We start from the raw sequence: 23,328 nt of genomic DNA, 5'->3' as shown, positions 1-23,328 counted from the left end.
ATAATTTTTACTAATATGTAATGAAAGATGTTTAATAGTAAAAATAAGTTTTAAAACTGACAGATCTGATCTGATCTGATCTGAACTTATTTTTTCTGATCTGATCTGATCTGATCTGATTAGATCTGAAATAAGCAAAAATAAGGTGAACTGAACATAGCCTAAGCTGTTCTTTCAATAACTTTTTATCCGTTATAAATACCTATGCCAGGTTTCATCAATCATAATAGGAGCCAATTAAGCTTGCAACCTTTCCCTCATTATTAGCATTTCTTATTCTTTTCTCCTACACTTTTCACAGGCTACAAGCCTAAGATGGGATGTCTCCAAGCACAAGATCTTGCCATTAGACCTCTTGCCCATTTTCCTCCAGACATATGGGGTGATCGCTTCGTAACCTTCAGCACTGAAGATAGTTTGGTAAACAACTGTTTTCTTTATATTTATAGAGAACTCACAAGAAAAATAAACATTGATATGAATAAATTTTTTCATTACAATTCCACTAAGATCTACTGCCTCCATCTTAGTTATAGATTATATAAGTATTACTTCATCTGTGCTTTTTCTATTACAATAATTGAAGTTTCACGTTTGTCAATATACAACTTCAACTATTAATAACTTTAGTTACTTTTTAGTCAATTTTAATATATAAATATAATATTTAAATATATATATTGAGATGAATCTAACAAGACCCCATATGGACTAGATTTTCCCTTACATAAAAATCCGAATAATTAAAGGATGGTAAGTGCATATTGTTGCAATAAAAAGAGAACCAATGAAGTGATTTATAACACATGCACATAATTTTAAGAAGTGATATATGGATATTATTATTTTATTGTGAATGGTATATATATTTTATATTCCATCCCTTTTCTTTTGATTGTTACACTTAAGCTATGTTGTTTTGGACTGAATTAATTAAAATTCAGTTCATTTTAGATAAATTCAATTCAGTTTAGTTTAGTCCAGGAAAACTCAGTTAGTTTTCTCTCAAAAATTTTAATTCAGTTTAGTACAACTCAGTTCAGTTCAGACAAATAAGTTCAGTTCAGACAATTTAAGTTCAATTCAGTTTAGTTTAAAAGAATAGAATCTTACACTTTTCACGCATATGCCAATGCAAAACTTTGAGTATATATCTTTAGTTTCGTATTTGTAAAAATGTTAAAAAGTACATAGTAATAAAGTATATGTTAAGACGAATCTAACAAGACCTCACATGACTATGTTTTTATTCACGTATAAATCACAAACGATGGTCAAAGTGAAATATGTGAATAGTGCAAAATATCAAACTATAACAATTAAAAAACGAAGGTTTATACTCCATTGGCTCTATAATTTAGTGTCTATTTATCATTTTGTACGGGAACTAAGAAGTAAAAAATGTTATCATTTGTATTATAAAATGATGTACTTGTATTTAAAAGTGACATGTATCTTAAATTCAAACCTAATAAAAAAGGAAAATGTGGCTAAGTGTAACCAACTACGTCAAAATTAATAAGAAGCATTGAATGTTTACTAACAACAAACATATAAAGTAACAAAAGTTGGCATGAACCCAAACAAGTAAAACCAAATTTGGAAAAAACGTTGTTGACTAGTAGGTTATCTACCCACTCGATATAGACATTAATGATTAGTGGCGTCCAACTCAACAATGCTAATAATTTTTTAGTTTTTTTATTTCTAGTGGGTAACTTATCCAGTTGGTAAATGTATTAAGTTATCAAAATTTGAGGCCATTGTACAATTATAAATTTGGGTCCTAAATATATTATGCATAGCTTGTGAATTTATAAATCATGTATTCCACATAATATGTCATTATTAAACTATTTTTGGAAAAATAAAGCTCAGCTTCCAAAGATATGGCTAAAAAAAATATTTTTTTTTGAGAGGTGGCTAAAAAACATTTAATTAAGATTTTTGAACCCTCTAAAAAGCAAAGCTGTGTACTATTGCTCACTTTACACGCCCTATTAAACTCCCCGGGTGTTTAGGACAATACTAAATATAATGTTGGCTGCTATCATAGAAATGATAAATCCTTTGGCAAGAATGTTTTCTCCATTGATTAGTCACTATTCACTATCATGGCTTTGATTAATGAACTCCTCTCATACAATTTGAGAATCAAGTTTGATTTATTAACATAGAATTATAGAGTGGCTAATCTCTGGCACGACTATAGGTCGAGCCATGAAATAGGACCCTCTTCCACTTATATGGAATTATTAGCTTGACTTAGGACAAATTTTCCTTGGCTCATGCCAGGATCAACCACCTTCAAAACCCTCCTTTCTACTTGCTACTCCCAACCCATGGTTTACCATCGCCAAAATACTGATGAATAAATTGTAAAAAGAACAGATTTATAAAAGCTATAAGATTAACAACAAATTACAGATGGAAGCCTCTGAAAACCAACCATGAAAGCTAGGGTTTAGAGAAGAAAGAAAAAAAAAAAGGTACTTTATGTTCAATCAACTTTTGATAGTGGTAAAGGAATACATACATGTTTTTCCAGTAGGTAGCGTAAAATGTTAAATGTAAAATCTATTCAAAGAGTGTGTGTAAGTGTGGGGGGTATATGACAATAGAGTGACAGATATATTGATGGCGGAAGGCCGGGGTCATATTAGATGGATTGGGAGCCCTGAATTTTCTTAATAATGTAAAAAAATATTTACTTGCATTGTGAATTGACTAAAAATAATAATATACAAAATGTTTATTTGTGAATGACATAGTAGTTACAATATATGGTCTAATTACTACTCCATTATTTGATGCATTTTTTCCAGTAATTTACTAGTCCAAGTAGGGTCAATTCTTAATTGCTGGGGGATAAGAAGAAAAATCTCAACCCATGAGGAAATTTTCATAGACTGAAAATTGAGGATTTATACCCAAAAGCAAATATTTACACAATTTTCCTATCTGGAGCTAACGAGGTTGGAAGGTGGGAGCTCCGATCATTGAGCTTGCACGATTATTTCCTACTCCATCTAATGTATATTACATCAATAATAAATTTTTTGTGAATAAGAGATGAATAAATCATCTATTATCCCAATTATTAGTCACCTGAAATGATGTAAAAATAAAACTAATTTAAAATTGAAAAATTTATAGAATAATCCAAATTATCTGTTGTTTTCTCATAATAATTTCAACTATTGATTATTCTAGAATAATGTCAGCTATGAAAATACATCATGAAGAGAGTCTTTAAGTGAAAATAATAGCATGTTTAAGTTATTTTTTAGTTAGTTTAGTCCATAAATTGTTGTTTCTTAATTAGTTTATTCCATTTTTCGTTTCTACTTTTCGTGCCCTTCGTCTATCTAGCAAATGATCTAAGGTTATTATTTGATCTTCTACTCATTTTTTTTTGAGTCACCAAATTATTTTGAGAAGACACTCCTATTAGTTGGAATTATTTTAAAAAAAGAATTTAGTTGGAATCAGTTGGAGATAATCCGCCATAATTGAGATTATTCATATGAAATTTTCCTTTAGAATAATCATTCACGCGCGTGTCAAAAGATTTACGGTTTTTTCACCATATACCCCCGACAAATTCTTTTTTTTGTACCGTATACCCTTTCAACTTTCCAAATTCATCATATACCCCTCACATTTCGAAAAATACATCAACTTACCCTTTTGACTAACGGTGTTAAATTTCCGTTAGTCATTAACCCCTAATTCCCTCTAACCCTAATTAACTAACCTAAACTAAACCCTAACCCTAACCCCCACTTCCACATCACCCCATCCCTTACCCCTACTGCCACATCACCCCCTCACCTTACCCACTGCCACATCACCCTCACCTTACCCACTGCCACATCACCCCCTCACCTTACCCACTGCCACATCACCCCTCACACCACCACTCCTACACCACTCCCTCCCACTCCCCAGCAACCCCCCTCCCTACTCCCTGACCCCCACCCTCACCCCACCGGATTTTCGCACCTGACACTACCCCCACCCTGATCGGATTTTCGCACCAACCCCACCCGCCGGATTTTCGCACCTAAGCCCTACTCCCACCCTGACCGGATTTTCGCCGACCCCACCCCGCCGGATTCTCTACTCTGAAACCGTTGCACAACCCCCACACCACCCTCGCAACTACCCTAAAAATCCTCGCACCACCTCGAAAACCCTTCGCACCACCCCGAAAACCTCGCACCATCATTGTACTCCCTAAAAAAAGTCGCACCATCCCTGATAAAAGCCAGATTTCAGGCCGAAATCAATTTTGTGAGGGAGGGGGGGTGGGACTGCAGTGTGAGGTAACTAGAGTGGGGGTGGGAGTGGGACTGCAGTGGTGGGACTTCAGTGGGGGGTGGGAGTGGGACTGCTGCGGCATAGATGTCGGAAGGTAGAGGGGGTTGCGATGCTGTGGGCGGCGGAATGGGGAGGGCGCCGCGCTGCGGGTGGCAGAGGGGGGGGGGGGCTTCGGGGGTGTGGGGAGGGAGACTGCAGTGGTGGTGGTGGGGGTGAGGGTGGGAGTGGGGGATGGGGTTAGGGTTAGGGTTAGGGTATTAGGGATAGAGTATTAGGATTAGAATTAGGTTTAGGGTTAGATTTAAGTTAGTTAAGTAGGATTAGAGGGTGATTAGGGGTTAATGACTAACGGAGTTTAACGCTGTTAGTCATTAAGGGTAACTGGATATATTTTTTCAAAAGTGAGGGGTATATGGTGAATTTCAAAAGTTGAAAGGGTATATGGTGCAAAAAAAAATTGTCAGGGGTATATGGTGAAAAAACCGAAAGATTTAGTATGTAACTGTGAAGTGTGACTTGCGCGAGAGCTGTTCTCGGCACGAGTGGTGCGCCCGCACCAAATAAAGGTGCGCCCGCACCAGGTCAGATGCGCCCGCACCAAGTAATGGTGCGCCCGCACAGTCACGACGACAGATTTCAAAGAGTGAGGCAGAAACTTTGGTGCTCCTGCACTCGAGGCATGTGCGCCCGCACATCAAGCTGGTGCTCCCGCACCAGATGATGGTGCTCCCGCACCTATCGGGGGATGCGAAATTTTTCGGGTTTCTTTTTTTATTTTACGACTTAGGGCTTGTATCTTAGACTTCATATAAATATGTTTTGTCATATTTAGGGCTTTTAACCACAAAATACTAGAGAGAGAGATTAGAGAAAACACAATAGAGAAGATTAGAGAGAGTCTTTGAGATTCAATTGGAAATCCATTCAATTGAATCTTGCCTATTGTAGTAATCGTCTCGTTCATAGTTCGTTTTTCCCTGCCTTGAGGACGTAGCTATCACATTGATAGTGAACCTCGTTAAATCTTGTGTGTTCATTTATTCGCTTTTCTTGTCTTTGTGTGTGGTGTTGGTTGTGAATTCTTGTTGGTTTAATTAAACGCTTCCGCATAACAGTAACTATGTTATTGCTTCATCATGATGCATATAGATGATGGAAAAATATGCAAAAGAAATCGAACCATTGAAGGAGGAAGTGAAGACGATGCTAATGATTGAGAATTCTGCTGATTTTGCAAAGAAGATGAGTTTGATTGATGCAGTGGAACGTTTAGGGGTTTCTTATTACTTTGAGAATGAAATTGAAGAACAATTGAGTCATATTTTCAAAGAGCTTGCGGCTAAAAATTTCGACATGGAGTATGATTTATATAACACCGCATCACAATTTCGCATATTCAGGCAACATGGATACAAGATTCCTTGTGGTAAGAGAAATATATTTCTTCCTCTATATATATACACACATTAGGGGTGAGTAAAACTTTTGGTTCCGTTGAAAATAGTTGTGGTTCGGGCATAGGCGGTTCTTGGCTCATGTTATTGGGGACGATAGAATAGAGCACCAAAATATATAATTTATCCGTTTAAAAATAGTTGCATCAAATTCAAAATATATATGCTTAGTATAGTTCTTGGTTGGAATTGATCTTATAACTTTAATTTTGAATCCTTCCAAGTGTGGTACTTGAAGATAGGGAATTACTCTTAGCTATTCCCCTACTCTCAAGTGACTAGCCAACAAATGTTATCACTACTATAACTTAAGCCATTAATAACAACAAAATAATGAAGGGCCAAAAATCCCATAGTAAAAGCCTTTTGCCACGAGGTTAACAATCAAATAAAGACAAAAACAACCGTCACTAAGATCTTTTGCGACATACTAACTATGAGATTTTTCATTAATGACGACCCCTTTTATGACGGGTTCGCGACGGAAATTCCCGTCACTATTGACCTTTAGAGACGGGATTGCCCGTCGTTAATTTCTTGTGGTTGTAGGGTCCACGAGTCTACCTAGAACTCCTCCATTAGTGTGATATTGTCCACTTTGGGTCTAGCTCACACGGATTTGTTTTTGGCTCTTTCCCAAAAGGCGTCGTACTAATTAATGTAGTTTGTAAACTCTTCCGCTCCATGCTTCCAAGTTGCACCCTTGACATAATTTCTGCTCTGCACTCGCATGTCCATGCATTAACTGAGTCACCCATTTGTAAACTCTTATAAACTAAATAACTCTTTATTATCTCCCTGATATACGACTTGGAATGTATACCCAACAGTGATGTATACTGTATACTAAGAACACCGTGTGGGCTGAGGTCTAAAAAAATAAAGATTACATGGCATAAAACTAAAAAATTTCAACCATTAGAAGCCCAAAAAAAATTGACCCTGCAAAGTTAATTTATTTTTTACTTTTCATTTTGATTATTATTTCAAAAAATTCCCATAAAATAATGAATATTTATTTTCAATTAACTCTTACAGATGTATTCATTAAGTTCACTAATGAAGATGGCAAAATGAAAGAAACTCTAAGTACTAATATAAGGGCCATAGTGAGCTTATATGAAGCTTCACACTTAAGAATACATGGCGAGCCTATCTTAGATGAAGCTTCTGCTTTTGCTACCGATGTTCTAAAATCAAGCGCAAATTTCTCCGAGCAAGCTCGTCATGCATTGAAGCAAGTGCTACATTTTGGCATACAAAGGGTGGAGAATCGCCATTTCATCTCATTCTACGAGCAAGATGAATTTCGAAACGAAACACTTCTCCGACTAGCTAAGATTGATTTCAACAGGGTGCAGCTGTTGCATCGACAAGAATTGAGCCAAATTCTAAAGTAAGTTCTTCGTTAATTGCTTATATATTGTTTTTCTTTCACTTATGCAAGTTTTTGAGGGTTGAGACAGAAGCAATTAACGAACAATTGACACTAAAATTTAACGTGGTTCATTACAAGATGTTAGCTACATCAGCAAGGAGAATTGATTTTATTAGGTGTATGGGAGACCTCCATGTTTTGGTTAATCCTAGCGCCAGATAATTCAAGACATATTTCAACATTAAGATTTAAGACACGACTAATTTGGTTACTTAGGTTAATATTGACTCACCTTGCTCAGATCAACTCGGACCATACGATCTTGTAGCTCAATAGCATATCGATAATGCGCAAACATGGATAGAAGTAAGAAGTTAGGAGATAGCAGAGAACAAGAACTGAAAAATACGGGAGAACTAAACCATATCTTATACTATTATATAAAAAAGCTATTGTCCTCTCTACTTTCAAAAACCCTAATCTCCATTGTTGATTTTTAAAGGGGCTTCCATCGGTTCTTACCGTTGGAAAGCCCCCACCTTTGCTTTTTTTATTTGTTTTTAGGTTTCCAATAACGATTTCTCCCTCGAAAGACAGGGTTTTCAATCTCCCTCGTAAGAAAAGGTTTTTTGATCTCCTTCGAAAAACAAGGTTTTTCGACCTCCTTCGAAAGACAGGGTTTTTCTCCTCTTTTAGAGGGGAATTTCTACCGGGATACTAGATCTAATGGATTGCCGTGAAATTATTTTATTGGTGAAGAATTATGCGGGATCACAAAGGTTATCAATTTTTCGAATACGGTCAGATGAATCCGACGGAAATCATCCTCACGACTACAAGGGATCGTTAGATTGTCTCTCCAACAAGGCTGTATTTTCCAGCGATATAAGCGGGAGATGTTCCACATTGCAAGATTTGTTTGACGATCGTAGTTTTTATGAAGGAAATTTTTGTTTGATTCAACTTATGTATTTGTTTAATTCGATTGCTTATGTAGATGTCGTATGACTTTTTATTAATGAATTAATTTTACTATTCAAAAAAAAAAAAAAATATAAAAAAGCTATTGGCCTACCTTTTTAGCATGCACTGATGTTGTCCAACAAAAGGCCCTATCCAATAAAAGATAAAAATAATTTAGCTTTATTCTTTATTACGATTTCTTCAACCCTCCTCCGTTGAGCGACCACCCTTCTACTCGGCATTGTTGAATCACCAAGGCCGGAACCGACTTTTTCTTTCTTTTCTAACAAAATCAACCAAGCTTAAGCGGTGACTTAGCTCGAATCTAACCATATGCTTAATATAATATCTTATTCGTTAATCAAGTCTGCCTCACATGAGTTAAGGTTTGTTTTGTCAATTGAAAATTAAGAGGGAGGATGATATACATATAATATCACTGAGCTACTATCTCAATTGTTAATTGGTTTTAGGATGAAATCCCATCGTATTTTTATGTAATCATCTTCGTTACACAAGGCTCTATTTTAGTCCGTTGAAGATTTATTAGTTTCTTTATTACAAGTTTGATGATTTTTGGTGCATTTTGTTACACAAGTGAGTGATTCTAGAAGTATTGCTTTCTATTATAAAGTGGCAGAATAATTTTAGACTTGTTCATGGGTCAGACTATTACTAAATAATCCGGCCAATTTGTAGCCCAAGCCAGATTTCGAATTGAAAATCCCTGCCAAAACACGAAGAGATCAGGCCGGTTCTCGCTAGCCCACAAAATCAGGGTAGGCAACCCACTTGGCCTGCTACACTTTTTCCTTGATCAGGTGTGCCATAGCCCATATATACTACATCCGTACTTTTTTAGTTGCACCATTTAATTTTGTGACACTATTCATCAACTAACTTTATTAAACTATCTCGCATTATTATATAAGAAAAAACATGGTCAAATGGGGTTTTATTAGATTCGTTTTAATGCGAGGATTCCAAATATCAAATTTTTATAATTTTCACTTACACACAATAAGGGATATAATTCATTTCAATAGGGTGAGTGACCCTAAGCGAGGGCAGCCCAGAGGAAATTCATCTTAACACGTGTCTGTGAAAGGGTGCAAAAATTAAAATAAATTTTTTGATCGCTTAAGCTTGTGAATAAATCATTATTCTTAAAAGTGGGATTTTATTTTTCTTTACAATTTTATTATTATTATTATTTGGTCGAGAGTGCAAAATGATTTGATATTGTTTTGATCTTATAATTTCACTGCATAATCCACAGATGGTGGCACGATTTAGATTTTAAAACCAAGCTACCTTATGCGAGACAAAGAAGTGTGGAATGCCATTTTTGGTCGTTATCTATGTATTATGAGCCTCAATATTCGTTTGCTAGAATGCTACTTGTCAAAGTTCTCCTTGTCATCTCCATACTAGACGATACATATGATGCATATGGGACATTTGAGGAACTCGAGCTCCTTACAGAAGCATTTGAAAGGTATATATTTTATTAAAATCATTCATCAATACTTTTTGAGAGGTAATCATGAGCCGAATCAGGTTCGGGCCGACCAGACCTAAAAATTGCTCATTGGTCGGGCCGTGACAATTTTTTTGCCCAAACGCCACTATTTCGATCAAAAAAAAAATAGATTAAAAAATTATTTTTGGCCAACCCAAAGCAAAAAAAAGGATTGCCCGACCGCGGACCAAAAATATCTGCCCAAACCCGCCTAAAAATCGGGCCGGGCCGGGCCAGGTTGGAGTTGATTAGGTCTTATATGTATGGTGAGACAAATGACCCTATTAATTGCATTTGTTCTCTTCGTTACGGATCTACTCAACTTAGATTTACAAGCTAGATCCTTCAAAAAAAAAAATTACAAGCTAGATGTACGAGAAACTTATTCATAAGCTATGATTTCTACGAACTACCAAGAAAACTTGGTTAATTAATGTTCACCCAAATTACAAAAAAAAAAAAAGACCATATCATATGCTCACTCTTTACACATGTCATTTGTGCAGGTGGGACTTAAGTGCAATGGAGAAATTTCCAGCAGATTATATGAAATTAGTTTTCCAATTTGTATACGATACTTATGGTGAGTTTGCCAAAGAAATGACAGAACGTGGAAAACCATATGCAGCCAAATTTGCAAAAGACCGCGTAAGGCTATCTAAATTTTTTTAATGCAAACAACATTTTGCGTACAATTATTTCGTTTTAAGAACTTTATATTATGATTTAGGTGATGGATTTGATAAGGTGCTACTACACTGAGGCGAAGTGGTATAAAGCAAAATATGTGCCTACATTCGAGGAATATATGATCAACGCAAGAATTACAGGGGTTGCTCAAATCATTTCTACCTCCTCTATAATGGGAATGGAAGAAATTGCAGAAGAGAAACCATTTCAACAAATAATACAATCTCCTAGGGTCGTTAGGGCATGTGAAATTATCGGTCGTATCATGGATGACATTGTTAGTCATGAGGTATGTTGTGTCTAAATCACTTTCCTTTTGTCATGCACGCTAATGAGTATTGTTAGCGATTGAGGTGGGTCGTGTTGGATGGGCTGGAAAACGGGGTGGCCATGCTAGGTACAAGATACTTTGTTGGTCGATTTACCCAACAATTTTATATTTAAAGAAAATGGTAAGATAGTACACTTGGTAGATTCCTAAGGGTATAGTTGTAATATGGTGTAAACCTTATTTTGATATAAATGAGTGCCAGGGCTCCCATATGTTATGAACCGTCATCATAATTATACAAATCAGACCAACTTGGACAATGGCCAATCATGGTTTTTAATCGGAGTAGAGTTAAATTAATTAGTCGGCTTATAGCTATCTCTATTAATACAAACCACTAATTATACACTATAAGGATGCATATCAAGCTGGTGGACCAGAAGTTTAATCAATGAGCCAAACACTTGGTAGATAAGACCACATTTAGTGGAATTGAGAGTGAATGTCTTTAAGTAGAATGAGGTATGAAGATTGCAGTAACCACACGCATATTCGACTCAAAAAATTATTATAACATTTACTTCTAAGCATATGATTTTTTTGGTCATGTAATAACATCAAGTAATGCACATATAGACAGTTTCAAAATTTACAATTACACATTATATTCTATGATGCTAGTATAACTTCATAATTTTTATTGTTACCCAATTGTAACATATAAAATAGGAGGAGCAAGCTAGAGGTCATGTTGCTTCAGGAGTGGAATGTTACATGAAAGACTACAACATGAGTAGAGAAGAAGTGGTGCAAATATTTAACAAAATGGTAGAAGATGCATGGAAGGAATTGAATGAGGAGTTCTTGATCAAGTCTAACCCAAGCGACGATGACCTTCCTAAGCCCGTTCTCAAACGAATCTTGAACCTCGCTCGTGTTGTCGATGCCTTGTACAAGGTCATAGATGGCTACACTTACTCAGCCAAACTCATCAAGGATGACATTATCTCAACCTATACTCGGTCCATTACTCTTTGAAAAACTTGAACCTTGTGATCACCAAATAAATCTTGTACTATTTCTAGTAATGTGTTATCAATGAGTTTGTGAGCCTTTTGAAAATAGCCTCTACGGGTTTGGACTAGCTAGAGGCACTTGATATTGTTGTTGGTATGTATATTTGGTGTTGATGTTGCTATATTGGTGTTGTTGCTACAAGATCTTCATGTAACTGTTTGAGAAATCAAAGTACTTATGCATATTATTGTGAATGATTGATTACTACCTCTAGGCCTTGGATCCTAATAATGTTATTCCCGTTTCTTAATTTTCGTAAAAAATGAGAAACAAGCAACTATATTACGAGATGGAGGGATACATACTCACCAACAACCAAAGGAGGATCTTAGTTAAGGCTGATAGGAGCTTGTCCCCCGATAACTTTTTCTTTTGTATAAAGGATTTAATTGGCTGGTATTTTGAATCATGTATATAAATTACATCCTTCAAAATTACATTTAGATGAAATTTAATAATAATCGTCAAAATAATTCACGCACGCATCGCGTGCAAAAAAGGCTAGTGTATATGTAATATAATCGTTAAAGATTCAACTTTCATCTAGAAGTTGGGGATTTCAAACTCAATTCTAGTAAGTTTTTGTTCCAAGGTCTGCTACAATTTTTATCATAAACCCGATTATACATGAACATGGTACACCTACTATTCTTTTGCTCATCTGAAACTCTCACTATGCTCATCTGGAACCTCCAAATAAGTAAACGACAACATACACATAATACAACCAGATATGTTACGAATGCACTCAAAATCGGTCGCTATGACATCAACTTCTTTCCTCTCCTACAAACAATAAGTTGACTCATCAACCAAAAGGGTAATTTTTTTTTTTTGGTAAACATGGCATTTCATTCATTAACTAATAGTGTTAAACATATTACAATCCGAGAGAAGTTTTTCTGCGCAGTAACTAGGGGGGGTGGGGAAAAAACTAGTTACACTGCTATCTCCATCCATTGTCCTACACGCCTTGGTCATGAGGTCCGCCACAGCATTGTACCGCCTACTGCAATGCTTAATCTGAAGTTCCGGCCTCTTGGTTGTCCACAACCTGCACATATTAATCAAATTGGAATATAGATCAGAATGCCCCCCCATGAGGAGTTGGGTAGCATCTTTACAGTCGGAATAAATTATGGCCTTTGGAAGGTTGTACTTGTCAACAAGATAGAGAGCCTCGAAGATTGCTAAGAGTTCAGCTGCAAAAGAGTTGTTCGTATAGATCTTCTTTCCAAAACCCCAAAGCCAGTGGCCATCCCCTCCACGAATCACCCCCCCAATCCCTGCGGCATTCAATGTCCCAACAAAGGAGGCATCAACATGGATCATCAAGAATTCTTTCGGGTGAGCAAACCTGAGTGGATCACTCCTTACACTAGTTAAACCTGCGGCAGCTAAGTGATCTTTTACCTTAACTCTAGCTCTGAAACATATAGTCCTGAAAGACGAAGGGTTTTGGTTTTTAAAGACACAGTCATTCCTATCCTTCCAGATTTCGTGGCAAAGGTACGGGAAAAGGCATCCCCAAGGTAGTTCCCAGAAATTCTCTTTAGATTGCACATTCTCCCTCAACCACTCTCTAAAATCCGAGTTCGCCCCTACAGGCATCTCAGGCCAGCCCCAGACATCCCGACTTGATCCGCACTCTCGGATAATATGGGCACTATGCTCCGGGTATTCCTGACATCTAGGGCAGGAGGAATCATGAGTCATACCTCTAACTGACAACAACTGTCTGTGTGGAATACGGTCGTGCCATAGAAGCCACATAAAGAACTGAAGTTTGGGTTCACATAAACCCTTCCAAATCCAAGAAAGATCTGTTTGCATGGTGTGGTTTGGTAATTGGGCCATATAGGCCTGTTTGAGCATGAACCCCTTATGATTCACAAAATTAGGGATCAGAAGGTCATCCGGGGCGTCAATGAGGGGGGGGGATGGTGCTGAGAATCCTATTTAACAGGCATTCTGGAAGGGATATAGATAAGGTGGATAAGTCCCATTGATGTAGACTTACCAAACTATGGACTTTCCTATCACATTCCTCTTTGCTAAGGGGGCCCTCAACCCACCCGCGAGAGGCCCGATCGACAGCCAATCATCATGCCATAAATCAATATTTTTCCCATCCCCTAGAGTCCAGGAGCTATTGTCTCTAAGGAGGTCCCATCCTTGGCCAATACTTTTCCAAATTATCGACCCATTCTGGAACTTGGTCACCCTATCTTTATACATATATTTTGAGCGAATACATTGTTGGGCCAAGTTTGGTTGGGCTTGAGCTAACTTCCACCCAAGCTTCGCCATGTAAGCTTTGTTCATGAGTCTCTGACTTCTAATCCCCAGCCCTCCCATGTTTTTGGGCAAGAAGGTTGTTTGTTTGTTTACAAGGTGTATTTTTCTCTTCCCCCCCTCCTCTCCCCAAAGGAAGTTGTTACAGATAGAGTCCAGGTCATTCAAGGTTCCTATTGGTAGGGAAAGAGCCTGCATATAGTAAGCCGGGATCGTAGACAGAGTTGAGGAAATAAGACACACCCTACCCGCTTTAGATAGGAACTTATTTTTCCAATTTGCCAGTCTCACCCTGACCTTATCCACAATAAACTGAACCTGACTTCTAGAGGGACGCTTGTGAGAGATTGGGATACCCAAATAGGCCCCTAAGTCTTTGGATTCTTTGATATTCAGGGTTTCCATAAACAACTCTTTGTGGTTCGTCATAGTGTTCGGAGAGAAAATAAGCTTACTCTTCTCATTGATTTTTTCCCCAGAATCTGTACAGAAGCTCTCAAGCACTCTACGGACGGCAAATGCCGTCTCCTCATCCACTCGCCCAAACAGAAGGAGATCATCTGCAAAAAGAAGATGGGATATGGGAACTCTACCTCTCCCGACCAAGAACGGTGTCCACTCTGTACTAAGACACGCCTCATTGATTCGCCTCGTCAAGGCCTCAAGACATATATTAAATAGGTATGGAGACATGGGATCTCCTTGCCTTAGACCTCTGGAGTACTTAAATTCCTCTGATTTACGCCCGTTAATCAGCACACGCGACGAAGCTCTAGAGATGCAACTCATAATTAGGTCAATAGCAGGGGGATCCAACTGGAGGTTTAGGAGACACTCCCTAACAAACCCCCATTCGACTCTATCATATGCTTTTTCTAGGTCGATTTTTAATGCAAACCATCCCCATTTACCTTTCTTCTTTTGCATCGAATGAAGCACTTCCGATGCAACGACAAGGTTGATATCCGGACCCCTACCCTTAATGAAACTATTTTGATTATGCGAAATCCAACTCGGGATTAGCGGTTTAAGGCGGGTCACAAGGATCTTGGTGACCAGCTTGTACAGAGTGTTACACAAGCTTATCGGACGGAACTGCTTGACAGTCTCGGGAGAGTTTTGCTTAGGGATAAGACAGTTCAAGGCCTGGCACAGGTCTTCCGGGACCCAACCCTGGCGGAACCACCTACATACATCTTGACACACATCAGGGCCGATAACATCCCAAGTTTTCTGGAAGAAGACTGGGTGAAAACCATCGGGGACCGGGGCCTTAAGAGGTTTCATACTAAACAAGGCCACCCTAATTTCTGAGGGTGAAGGTTCAAAGCCTACGATGTTTCCCAACCTCACTTCTGAACTCTCGGACCTAGGGCACATTATTTTCTCCGTGGAGTAGAGATTTTGGTAAAAAGCAAGGATAAGGTCATGGATACTCCGTTGGTCGGTGACCTCATTCCCCACATTGTCCCTCAACCTATTAATCCTAGATGCATTACGCTTGATGATAACACTCCTATGGAAGAAACGCGTATTACGATCCCCCTCCCCAACCCTATCCAAGCAACATTTCGATTTCCAAAGGGCCTCTTCTTGATCAAGGGTTGACATAAGGTCTCTTTGAATATTCTCTTCTAGGTCTTCCTGCGCCGGACCCGCCTCCTCCGCCGTCTCCTTCGCGATCGTTTAAGGATGTTTCATTCATTTCTTTGAGGCCCCACCTCAAGGAAATTTCAGAGGTTATCCCCCTGGCCATGGGCAAGGTCCCATTTGCAGAAGTTCCTCCTCAACAATGTCGGTCGGACGATGTGTTCATCCCGATTTCAGAAGTTCAATATACGAAGCTTATTCAACCATGGAATGAGGCCATTATATGTAAGGTCGTCGGAAAATCATTCTCCCAAGAATTCCTATCGAAGGAGATGCAGAAATTATGGCCATGGAAGGCAAGTGTCAAGCTTATATCTCTTAGTAAGGGCTTCTACAACCTTATTTGTGATTCGGCCACCGAAAAAGCCAGAATTTTGGTCGACGGTCCATGGTTCATCATAGGTTCACTCATTTGGGTCCAACCATGGCAAGCTGGATTTAAACCATCCCTTGCTGCTATATCTCACTACCCCATATGGATTAGTTTACCTGAACTCTCACTTGAATTTTTTTGCAAGGACATTCTCCACTCTATAGGGAATTCATTAGGTAGCCTGGTCAAGATTGATGCTCACTCCCTGGAAGGAGATAGAAAGCGATTTGCTTCGGTTTGTGTGTTGATGAAGGCAAACCAGTGCGTTCCGGGACGGGTATGGGTTGGTGCTACTTGCCATGAGCTTGTGTATTCGGATTCCCCGTGGTTGTGTCATAGGTGCAGGAAAATTGGCCATAATATGAAGAGATGTCCATTAGCTCAGCCGGACGTGGGCAAGGGTGTTGGGTCCACCATTAATGGTGAAGGAATAGGTGTGAAGAAAGGAAACCCATTGGTACCTGCATGGGTTTACGTGGGTGGGAAAAATAAAAATAGAAAGGTTGACTTTGCAAGGAAAAAAGAAAGAAGTAGGGGCCCACCTAATCCTAAGTGGAAAGAGAAAAAAATGGGGGCTGATGTCTCTGAAGTGGAGAGAGAAAAAGTAGGCAAGGATGGTCCCATCCTTCTGTCCACACGCCTAGTCCCAAGGAATTAGGGGATTTACCAAATCCAACTGGAAGAAATCACTTCGCGGCGTTGCAGGATATTCCAGAAGATTTTAACCATCCTTCCTTCTGCTCCATGACATGTGGCGAGGAGGGGGGTACGGGTCCCAAAAAATCCTGCAGCCCCATCAAATCCATGTCAATTCCTTCCTCAGCTCCATGTAAGACTACTCAGGTAGCTCTCCTTCCCCAAGCTTCCAACGTCCCTCTTTTATCCCCTATATTTACCCCCCTCCCTCCTCAGTCCAGTTCAAACTATAACTCAAAAAAAGTGCTGAACTCCACCCAAACCTCTAAAAAAAATAACCCTCTCCACCAGAATGTGGAGGCCTTCAGACCCAGTTGTCCTCGACCTGTCCGGATCCTTATCCCCTCCACCTCCTTTGTCGCCACCCAACTCACCCCAGAGCCTCGGGTTATGGTGACATGTCCCCGCAGCCCAGTTCTCTTTGCCAGGCCAGTCCGTCCGCTCAAGGCGGAACTGAACCTAGAGTTTGTGGAGTATTATCTCCCCGATTACCTGGAGGACCCGAACGAGTTCCACACGGAACTAACGTTCAAAGAGGTCAAGGCGCTGATCGCCAACCCAGCTCTAAATCCCGAGGCAGCAGACCATCTGATGATGTACTCCAATTCAGTTTTTTGCCCGGCACATGTCCCACAAATTCTAGATGCAGATCATCTTCCCTTGAGCATGAAAATTTTCTTGAAGTGGTTCCTAGAGAAAGAGGTAGAAGTAGAGAGCGAAGAAAGAGCTATGTTGGCAAGCTTGGGACCATGGGTGGACCCACTTCCCCTATTACCCATGGTTCGAACACTGATCATGGTGAAGCAACGCGACATGAGGATGCTTGCAAGGAGCAACTCCAACGCACTGCTACTTGCAAGACTACACCTCCCGATGAAACAGTTGGGGATCACAGCAACATGGGACGCGGGAAGAGAAAGAAACAACCTTCGCGAAGCCGAGTTGGTGCTTTGGCCACACAGGAGAGAATGGACATGTCCACAAACCGGAGCCGAAGTAGACCCCTGGCGGGTAGGAAACGAGGGGATTCTGAAGATGCTCCTCGAAAAAACCCCATTGCATAAAGGAATGAATGTGCTTTTTTGGAATGTGCGAGGGCTGGCTAGACCCTCCTTCAAGCCGAACTTTAGGCTCCTCATGCAGCATCATTATCCTTCTTTGGTTGTCTTAGCGGAGGCCTGGGTGGGGCGTGAGAAGACTGATGCGATTATTGCTGATTTGGGGTTCGACTCATGGCATCTGCTTGAACCGGATGGATTTGTGGGAGGCATCCTCCTGCTATGGAAATCACACATCATGGATTTCCATGTGATTGGAGAAGGTGCTCAGGGAGTCTATGGCGTGGTTGAGGTACATTCTACAAAAACTTCCTTTGTGTTTACTTCTATTTATGCTAGCCCTAAATTTCATATTCGTCAGAATTTATGGCATGAGTTAGAAAATTTTGCGAATAATCTTGGGAAACCTTGGTACGTAATAGGTGACTTTAACGATGTTGTTAATCAAAGTGAAAAGTTGGGAGGTCGTCCTGTGTCTAGGAGAAAAGCGGACCTATTTGCTTCAACTATGGATAATTGTCAGTTGGTGGACTTGGGTTTCAATGGCCCTAAATTTACATGGACTAATAAAAGGAAGGTAAACCCGATCTTCGAGAGACTTGATAGAGGATGGGCAAACTCTGAGTGGATTCACCTATTTCCTAATGCAAACCTGTGGCACCTGCCGAGAATTACCTCGGACCACTGCCCTATTCTCCTTAAGTTTCATAATGACCCTTTCACCCAGGGCGAAAAGCCGTTTCGTTTTGAACCAATGTGGCTCCTTGATAAGAGGTTTGCTGAGGGCCCCCTCCTTCAGTGGCCTAACCCGTCTAGATCAATCCAAGAAAGCCTAAACTCCTTTAGGGAAACGCTTATTGAATGGAATCACTCAGTTTTTGGCAATATTTACCGTAGGAAGCGTCACCTCTTAGCCAGGTTAAAGGGTACCCAGCTTTATCTCCAAACTCACCCTGCCTCCACCTTTCACCAGAACCAAAAGGGTAATTTGTTTCCCTTCTTCCTTCCAAAGGAAAACAGTAAAAGTTAAAAGTTGGACTCCAAGTAGACGTTAGTAAGTAAGACCAAAAAGAAGTCTTAAGAATAATGAAAGCCATTTAAGCCAAAGCTCAAACTTCAAAGTTCAAAATCTTCAAATCACAAAGCACATCACCCAACAATATTCCAACCATTTTGATTTCTTTACCCCTCAAAAATCGAACGTTAGAAGACAAACAACAAACAATTTGAGGTTGTCCCCACACCAAACTCTCCTCTTTAATTACTTCTTCAATCTCACACTCTTCTTCTACTATTACTCACACAGTCACACTCATTTTTCTCTGTTTTTTCTCAACTCAATTTTTTTTTCCAACTTTTATCCAGTAAAAGAAACATTATTTCTTCTTCTATCAACATCAAATCAACAACCCACATTTTTTTTTCGATAATTAAGGTCAAAAAACCTTAAAGGGTTGATTTTTTTTTTGAAAAAAAAACTGGGGTTTATATTAGTTAAAATGGGAGATGAAGAAACCCTAGGAAATGGGAAATTGAGGGGAGAAATTGACACGTCAGCGCCATTTGAGTCAGTTAAGGAAGCTGTTTCTAAGTTTGGTGGGGTTGGATATTGGAAGCCTGTTTCAACTTCACATAAATATACTCATTCTAATCTTGTGGTAAATTTCTTTTTTTTTTTTACTTTATTTTGTTGTGTTTTTTGTGAATTTTTGTTTTGTTTTTGTGTATAATTTGGTGGGATTTTGTTTATTGTATAATGTTGCAATGCAAAAGAGAATGAAAGTATATTTTAATTTGTTTGTGTGATTATGTGAAATTTTAGTATATAGAAGTAATAGTTTAGCCATTTGATTTTTTGGAAATATGTTGGATTTATGTATAATCATGTAATTAATTGGTTCTTACTTATTAAAGTATTTGGCTTTGATTTGAAGATTTTATATCTGGAAGACAGTATGAAAAGATGTTGTGTGGAGTTGTATATATATAGGGTAAGAGAATCTTCAAAAAGGATGAGTTTTAATGAGTAAAATTGATTTTGGCTCATCAGCTAAAGTGTTTGGGTTAAAATGTTGCTATAGAGAAGAAAGTGGATAGGTTTGGTTGGATAATTGAAATGTCGAAACTAGAAGGGTAAGGTTGTGTTTAGATTGATTAGGAGTAAGGCTACTTATGTTCAAGCCTCCTTAAATTTACTCGATGCGAGACCGGCATTTGGTAGATGATAAAAGTACATTGATTCATTGTAATGTGATATGATGTCAGGATTTACCGGCTTTAAGGAGCAATGACGAATCTAGAAATTAGGAGAAAAGCGGAGACATGGTCAAATTCAAATGATAGATCAAGGTTCATCCTTATGTGTCCTCCGAGATTTTCCTTGGAAGAAACATTAAAGAAGTATATGTTGGGTGCTTCTCTAGTTGATGACTTGTTGACATAGACTGGAAAGTTAAGATACAGATGATAGATTAAGGTTTAGAAACATTCCAATGTGGTTAAATATTTCTGGTTGCATTTCGGGTTGCTAAATTTCATCCCAAGATTGGGTCTTCAATCGATGTAACATCTATAGATGAATCGTATTTTTTGTTAGCAGTTACTGGATATGCATCTTGCTTATGTCTCTTACCATATATTGATTCTTGAGTGAGATGAAAGTAAGAAGTAAAGACAGTGATAGTTGAGAAGCAAAGGTTTAAGGAAATTAATGCTCAATTTGAGATATATGTGCCGTGCTGAGGTAGCAGGATGTAAAGTGGTTCTGTGATTTGATATTAAGCTGCGATATATGTATGACAGCCATGTGATGTTGAAGAGATCGATGTGGCAAAACTGGAAGAACAGGCTGCAGAATTGGAGAAAGAGCTCATTTTGAAAGAAAAGGACACATTCGAGGTTCTAAAAGAACTTGAAGCAACGAAGAGGATTGTTGAGCAACTCAAGTCAAAGCTACACAAAGAAGAATCTGATGCCAAGGCAAATATTCATGCTGGTGAGAAGCCATCTGTTGCGAAAGAAGAGGAGGAAGAAAAGGAGAATAACCCTAATCTCTCAGTTCAGAATCTTTCAGGAGATCCAAACCTTATACCATCTTCAGCCCCGGGAATGATATTGATGGAACTCAAACAGGCCAAGTTGAACCTTACCAGGACTACAGGTGACCTAGCTGAAATACGAGCATCAGTGGAATCTTATAACAAGAAGATAGAGAGAGAAAGGCTGTCGTTGGAAAAAACCCGTGAAAGACTGAGATCAAACACATTGAAGATGTCTTCTTTGGAGGAAGAGATAAACCAAACAAAATCGAGGTTAGAAGAAGCTAGTACTGGCAACGGTGGCAAGGACATTACAGCTGAACTTCAGCGGTTGAACGATGAGGCAGAGGAATTCAAGAAAAAGGGAGAGACTGCAAAGTCTGAAGTCATCAAAGTCATGTCAGAGATTGAACAGACAAAGACAAAGGTAAAGACAGCCGAGATCAGATTAATTGCAGCTAGAAAAATGAAGGAAGCAGCGAATGCTGCAGAAGCAGTTGCTCTTGCAGAGATCAAGGCTTTGGAGACCAGTGAGGGTTTGACAGTCAAGGATAACCCTGAAAGCATTACTCTTACCCTTGAAGAATACTCTTCACTGAAAAGCAAAGCTCAAGAAGCCGAGCAAAGTTGTCATGTGAAAGTCCTTGAGGCAGTGCTTCAAGTTGATGAAGCAAATGAATCTAGAATGGATATCATGAAAAAGGTAGAAGAAGCTATGGAAGAAGTGAAAACCTCAAAACAGGCATTGGAAGATGCTCTCAACAGAGTTGAAGCCGCCAATACAGCTAAGCTTGCTGTTGAGGAGGCTCTAAGGAAGTGGAGATCCGAGCATGGAGAGAGAAGACGTTCCATACAAAACTTGACTAAATTCAAGAATCCTTACCCTTCTAACCGAAGAAGAGATTCTTTGGTGCTTGATGTGAATGGTGTTAGTATAGTAAGTGATGCAAAAGCCCCGGTGTTAAAGTCAACGTTGTCAATTGGTCAAATACTTAGCCAGAAGTTGTTCATAACTGAAGAGTTTGAATCAGGGAAAAGCAATAATGTGAAACGCAAGATTTCATTGGGTCAGATGCTCGGGAAACAGACTGCTGGCATATCTTCTGCCTGGAAGGTCGAGAGTGATTGTGGTGGTCCTCAAAAGATGCCTGCTAAACGAAAGAAGCTTGGGTTTGGTCGGTTTTCTGTCCTCTTGCCGAAGCAAAGCAAGAAAAAGAAGAAGCCCACTTCTGCTGCAAGGTAAAGAAAGGCAATGGAAGAGTATGATTTGGTATGGCTGACTGTTAGTTCATAACATGATTGGATTATTTTGTTGACAACCTGTTTATTGTACTGTAAATCTAGTTGTCTGGATTTAGCATGTAGTCTAATGACCATGTATCGGCTCGGCAGCTTCCCTGCTTTGTAATATATAGCTGAGCTTATCTTATGTTTAGATTATGGTTCTTTTTTAACAGATATCATATGTAGTTCTAAATCCTATTTTGGGATGTTCAATGAAGGAGTGTGGTTATGGTAACATTGCTAGGGTGCAAAGGCAAAAGTGAAAAGTAGCCGTTAGATTTTGATGTAACTATCGGATATCTCAATCTGCCATGTAGAAGCCATGGCAAGTTAGCGAATTTAGAGAATTGGGATCTGCCATGTAGGAAAAACTAGCCGTTGGACTGCAGACTGAGAACTTTTCAATGATGCTCTTCTTTCATATACTAGTATTTGTCTACATGAAATGTGGTTGACATAATATCCTTGAAATAAGTAATACATGTGCAAGGTTATTGACCAGACAAAACTCTCTTTTGTGGGATTATTATCTTTTTGTTTTTTTTGGTTGATGAGAGGAATTACTAATTGTCTTTGCTAGTAAATTAGAAATTTAATTTTGGAGAGAGAGAGGTAGTAGCTCAGTGGAGTGCTACTCCGAATTCTATGGCAGTTGCTCAAGGTTCAAATCCTCATCCTAACATAGGCATTTACTTCTGGGTTGTTTAACCTTGTACCTAGCTTCTGAGCTAGCATGTCCTGCAGGCTAGTTTTTTTGAGAGGCTTTTTGACTTTTGGTTTCATTTCGTTGCTTACTCTACCTTACTTTTATACCAGTGTAATAACCTTTTTATTTTATTATGTTATAATTTGCTTTTTGTTTTGGAAAAACCATCAACATTGCATACGATCCTATATTGGTTGATTTTCTTTGCTTATATTGGTTGCATTTGATTGAAGGTGCTTGCTAATTGAAGTTCGCTTTGACGGGATTGACCGTGGATTGAGCCATTGAGATTTTGCAGAGATCTTATTAGACATAATTTTATAATTTATTAGATTATTATATTGAAGTGGGAGACATAGAGCGAATAAAAACTTACCAAAACTTACTACTTCCTCCGTTCGTTTTAAATGCAACAAATGAATATTTTATATCTCACAAATAATACCACTTGTTGCATTTAAAACGAAACGGAAGAAGTATATGAAATGAACAACTTTGAAACTTGTTGGAACATATTAGAACTTATTCAAACTTAATTTAACAACACTTT

The 23,328-nt window shown here is 38.8% G+C and overlaps 3 protein-coding genes across 4 annotated transcripts; all 3 read left to right on the top strand.

Annotated features, from left to right (window-relative positions):
• Positions 1-229: 229 nt before the first annotated feature.
• Positions 230-11,885, top strand: LOC104898202 (valerianol synthase TPS8). 2 transcript variants are annotated; one of them, XM_010685244.4, is made up of 7 exons: positions 230-420; positions 5,473-5,749; positions 6,816-7,173; positions 9,398-9,616; positions 10,147-10,288; positions 10,371-10,619; positions 11,331-11,885. In XM_010685244.4, the coding sequence occupies exons 1-7, from the start codon at positions 316-318 to the stop codon at positions 11,637-11,639; spliced, it is 1,659 nt and encodes a 552-aa protein (XP_010683546.1). In that variant the 5' UTR covers positions 230-315; the 3' UTR covers positions 11,640-11,885. The 2 variants fall into 2 exon arrangements, with proteins under 2 accessions (XP_010683546.1, XP_010683547.1); XM_010685245.4 differs by lacking the exon at positions 9,398-9,616.
• A 3,842-nt stretch (positions 11,886-15,727) lies between these two features.
• On the top strand, positions 15,728-16,654 carry LOC104898415 (uncharacterized). The gene has a single exon (XM_010685501.1). It carries the CDS (start codon positions 15,728-15,730, stop codon positions 16,652-16,654), a length of 927 nt encoding a protein of 308 aa, XP_010683803.1.
• Positions 16,655-18,864: 2,210 nt separating this feature from the next.
• Positions 18,865-22,307, top strand: LOC104898201 (WEB family protein At2g38370). The gene is made up of 2 exons (XM_010685243.4): positions 18,865-19,408; positions 20,553-22,307. Exons 1-2 carry the CDS (start codon positions 19,250-19,252, stop codon positions 22,029-22,031), a joined length of 1,638 nt encoding a protein of 545 aa, XP_010683545.1. The 5' UTR covers positions 18,865-19,249; the 3' UTR covers positions 22,032-22,307.
• The last annotated feature ends 1,021 nt before the right edge of the window (positions 22,308-23,328 follow it).

Source organism: Beta vulgaris, chromosome 7 (genome assembly GCF_026745355.1).
Source record: "Beta vulgaris subsp. vulgaris cultivar EL10 chromosome 7, EL10.2, whole genome shotgun sequence".
NCBI lineage: Eukaryota > Viridiplantae > Streptophyta > Magnoliopsida > Caryophyllales > Amaranthaceae > Beta > Beta vulgaris.
This window is presented reverse-complemented; position numbering and strand designations above follow the sequence as displayed.